Source organism: Carica papaya, chromosome 8 (genome assembly GCF_054855325.1).
Source record: "Carica papaya isolate Zhongbai chromosome 8, ASM5485532v1, whole genome shotgun sequence".
NCBI classification, from domain to species: Eukaryota; Viridiplantae; Streptophyta; class Magnoliopsida; order Brassicales; family Caricaceae; genus Carica; species Carica papaya.
In genome coordinates, this window is record NC_142316.1 from 4,255,038 (window position 1) to 4,259,585 (window position 4,548).

The 4,548-nt window shown below is 35.7% G+C and overlaps 1 protein-coding gene across 2 annotated transcripts; it reads right to left on the reverse strand.

The window, feature by feature from the left end:
* Positions 1-381: 381 nt before the first annotated feature.
* On the reverse strand, positions 382-3,314 carry ABCI20 (non-intrinsic ABC protein 9). 2 transcript variants are annotated; one of them, XM_022056812.2, is made up of 7 exons: positions 3,026-3,312; positions 2,801-2,934; positions 2,303-2,422; positions 1,548-1,643; positions 1,270-1,422; positions 1,089-1,166; positions 382-893 (listed from the first exon to the last, which is right to left on the reverse strand). In XM_022056812.2, exons 1-7 carry the CDS (start codon positions 3,183-3,185, stop codon positions 666-668), a joined length of 969 nt encoding a protein of 322 aa, XP_021912504.1. In that variant the 5' UTR covers positions 3,186-3,312; the 3' UTR covers positions 382-665. The 2 variants fall into 2 exon arrangements, with proteins under 2 accessions (XP_021912504.1, XP_088065904.1); XM_088209778.1 differs by having other exon boundaries at positions 524-896; positions 3,026-3,314.
* Between the last annotated feature and the right edge of the window lie 1,234 nt (positions 3,315-4,548).

Below are 4,548 nucleotides of genomic sequence, written 5' to 3' on the forward strand. Positions count from 1 at the left end.
TGGATACGTATATTGCATATATATATATATATATATATAAATTAATTTCCACATACAAGATTTGTTCTTGTTCCTTCATTTGCTATTTATTTACAATTAGTTCAAAAATGAACAATTAAAACAAAAAGAAATAAATATTTAATTCCATATTTAGAATTAGAACATTTTCAAATGTGTAAACATTGTATCTAGGCACACCAATTTAAGTTACTTAGATCAACCATAAATTTTTTAATAAAACCAATTCCTAAAGGCCATGCCTTTCTTATTCCTATAAACTAAAAATCCAAAATATACAAATTTATAGTTTAAAGAAGTGATAATAAATTACTCAAAAGAAAAACACTTAGAAGCCTAGAGAGAAAATTACTGCTACAGAAATTAGGAACAACTCTTGTGAACTTTATTCATCAATCCATTTCACATACTTTAAAAGAAGAAATAGATTGAATGCTCTAGCTCACCATTCAAACATGATAACTTATATGTTCATGCAATGAGGTTTGGCTATGAAGAGAGGCAATTCACAGAAGTTAGTGTATGAACTAGCGAGTCCTTGAAAATTCCAATAGTAGGGCTGTGGGGGGGGGAGTTCTCCACAAGTACATCTTGCCAAGGCATCAGTAGAAATCTCCAAGTACAGTAAACATTAATATTTAACTTATTTACTGCCTCAAAACTCTGTTTGAGCTAAGGACAAAGTTTTCTTCACCAGCAACAGTGGCATGCAGTCTTCCTGCAGCCCAACCATTATTCAATGCTCGAACAGCAGCACGGGCTGGATCTCCTACCACACGGCTTCCCTCAACATGTGTTTCAAACTTTTCCTTTCTCTCTTTTCGCGTTCTCCTCTCTTCTTCTCTTTCTTTCCTAAGCCAGCTCTCCACAGTTCTCTGCTATCCCATTCAAAACAAGACATTATCATATACAGATCTAAGTTTGAGAAGGAACTGTATTTGAAAAAGAAAGAGCAACCAAGAAGTATTCCGAATCATACTCTAAGAAACCTAATGACTTTCATATTTGGTAACCTCAAAACAACCACTAGATTTGGGACCAGGATGAAAAGTTTGTAATCAAAAACTAACCATCAATGACACCTTGCTGATTTCCTTAACTTTATTCATTGGCATCGCCAATTGCAGCTTCCCATGTGCCACGTAAACCTGACATCGTGAAAATTATGAAAGTATTATTATTTTTTTCCTTTTACATGGTAAGGAAACAAAAAGAAAAGAATGGCAGTGCCATCAAAGCAATGATCTATACAATGTGTGTTGGCCAATTTTCTAGACCATCAAATATATGGGTTGCATAAATGATGGTGGCACCTCGCTCTTCACATTCCTTTCTTAGGAATTTCAGAAGGTCAGCCCTGGCTAGCACATCAAGATCAACTGTTATCTCATCAAGAAGCAAAACCTATAGAAGAAAGGAACAGTCTTGAAATAAGTATATTTACAAATATCCAAGCATTTTAACATATGAAGTAGATGTAAAAGCAGCGAAACAAAGAACTTGACTCATCATGTACAGGATGGGGATACCTTGAATGGTTTCAGGAGACCCATACAAATTTGAACACGCCTTCTCTGACCATCAGAGACCTTGTGCATCCTCCATGAAAGATCAATATCTAATACCTATACCACCAAAGTTAGTGAGCAGTAATAACGACAAAATCACCAAGTATAACAGAATCATTGGTGTAACTGAACAGGCTCATGAATTTTGGATCATAGAACAAGGAATTGATATTTGATTTATACATCATTCAATTTACAGTATTTCCATATGAATTTCCATTTAAATATTTGCTTACTGCGAACCAACAGATACTGCCCCTTCCTTCCATAATAAAAATGCCAAGCTATGCATATAAAGAACATCCTCAATATCAACATTTCCTTATAGTCATGACAGAGCTCAAAGGTACAGCAACTAACATGTTATGTGTATGAGACTTTTATTAATTAGTCTGCCAGTTCTGTCGAGTTAATTCTTTCCATTTTCATGTTAAGCATCTGAAAGGATACTATGACCCACTTGGTTAAAAACATATTCATTCTCATGCAAAGCAAGTATAGTTTGTAGAATAATCAATTTTTACAGAGTCATCCTTAAACCAATCTTACCATTTCAAATCCTTCTTTTTGTCACTTCAACGTTTTTTTGTAGCAATGCTACCGTCGATGGGTTAGTTTCAACTTCAGCTACTAGTTCCCATCACAAAACGACTATATGCATACCAAGGTGCCTAGGAAGCTTTTACAAATTTATTAGGAACTATATTACTACTTACCTTGATTAACTCCGCTCTTCTCAAAGGATCAATACCTGCTACTCCAAAAATCATTTTCTCAGCTGAAACATCCATTTGTATCGGAACCTCAAACCCCGCAAAAGCAACATCTCGCCTCCACTGCAAAAGAAAAGCTTCATATCAGTTAGTATTAAACCTTAGAAACCACAATCAAGGTCACCAGCTTTCATTCAAATTGTCCTCCAAACAGACAATTACCTGTAATGCAATATAGTATAAGGCTAGTGCTCAAACATATACATATACGAGCCAAATTGAAACACTAGATTATACTTAACACATGTTTCTCAATATGCATATAGTGCCTTATACACTGCAGAAGCGAGAAAAGTAAAATTGAAAGTTTCAACAACAAAGATAGAAGTTAATAACCAATAATCTACTAGCTCTAATCCACAAATTTCGCTTCCCCTTCAATTTGAATAATCTGACAGCACATGAAGCACAAAGAAAGGAGAAAAAACAAGGGATACAAACCTCTCCTCCAAGATAGCAGAGGTCACCAGACGACGCTAAAGCTGTATCATGAAAAGCAGATCTTCCCAGCACCCGCACCATTTGTGGTTCCACCATGTGTTTTCCTCCCAATAGTTTCAAGATCGTTGTTTTCCCTGTCATAAAACCACAATTTCCATCAATTTGAGTGCTGGGAAATGCGGATTGGGGCAGAGGGTGATCTTTAAATTTGAAGTGATTACTAACCAGCGCCATTGGAACCGACAAGTAGGCACCTCTCACTAGAATTTAGTATAAGGGAGAAATCTTCGATTAAAGGAGTGCTTCCCTGCGGCGGATGGCCGTCGATTCCTGGGTAGGTAAATCTCAGTCCGTTGATTTGCACCGTTGGCTCTCCACTCGTCATCGCAGCCGTTAATCTGTTCACGCTAGAGGCGGCGACTGTTGAGTTTATTGGAAATGCCGCACGAATTCTTTGCCTCTAAAGCCCATAGCGTGGCGCGTACTCTAACCAGGTAAGCTTCTCAACTTTCACTTCTTCGTTAATTTCATTATATCATATATTTTAATAATTATCAAAATAACATTAAAATTAAGTGAGTTTTATTTAAAAAAAAACTATATTAACTAAAAATAAATAATACAATAATCATATAATATGAGAATTGAGAAGACAGACTCAATTCAAATTAAAAATTTTAAAATACTTGAATATGTCTATTTTACTCTCTATTTTTTTACTAAGGCCCTACAGGCGTCCTACATCCATCCCTCACTTGAGCATGGGCAAAGTAGGCCAAAGGTTTTCGAAGAAATGGAGAAGGTACGACTTCACTTAAGGTCATCTAGTAGAGGTCTACGCTCATTACTTATCCAAGCTTGAGCATGTGCTAAACTTGAAAATTTTAACTAGGTCTGTAAAAGCTCAAACCTCTATTAGGAATTTCAAGCATATAACGCAGTAATAGTAAAATGATATTATTGAAGTTTATTATCATAGGGGACACAATTAATATTTTTAGGTTACATTCTTTGCACGTTACTAAAAATGTTCAATAGGGTTATAAGAATATTTTTAAAATTTAAACTGAAAAAATATAGAAAGAAAACAATTATGATTACCCTCTACTCGAAAATTAACGAAACAAAAGAGATAATTCTTTAACTGGTCTCTTTCTATTTAAGATCCAAATCTTGATCGTGATGATATGAAATGGTGATAAGAAGGGAGTGAGCAACACCAGCTCAATAAGAATGCCAAAAAAACCTTACCGCCGAAACAGGAACCAAAGGGTTGCAGAAAATATAAAACGGCCAATAAAACACTTATCTTGTATTGAAAACCATATTTGTGCGGTCGCACCCTTTTCTTTTATGGAAAATAATTTAATACATATTTTTTTGTTAAACAACTTTCATGCACTATATCTAGATACATTCAGGAATATGATGAAATACTATTACTTTGTTAACCATTCCCTTACCCATCTTCTTGAATTATTTTCATCCCCAGTATTTATGGGCCTCATAGGGGTTTCTCTTACTCATGGATACTTATATTTCTTTCACCACTATCAGCCGTCCCCACACCTTGTCCGGTAATGGGCGCCACTTGAACTGATCACTATATACCCCGTCCAATATGAGTGCCACTTATATCGGCTGTTACCATACCCTGTCTAGTATGGGTGCCATTCATAATCTCTCAACACCATCCGATATGGGACTTCCCAGCCTCGTACGACTGAGAATCATATCTACTATAAGAG

Bases quoted from the DNA above. Each gene is read 5' to 3' on its own strand.
- ABCI20 (XM_088209778.1), bottom strand. From the start codon at position 3,185: ATGACGAGTGGAGAGCCAACGGTGCAAATCAACGGACTGAGATTTACC. The intron at 2,423-2,800 runs GTTTGTATCCCT...TTTCTTTTGCAG, and splicing joins TCTGCTATCTTGGAGGAGAG to TGGAGGCGAGATGTTGCTTT. The intron at 1,644-2,302 runs GTAAGTAGTAAT...TTGGTGGTATAG, and splicing joins GAAGAGCGGAGTTAATCAAG to GTATTAGATATTGATCTTTC.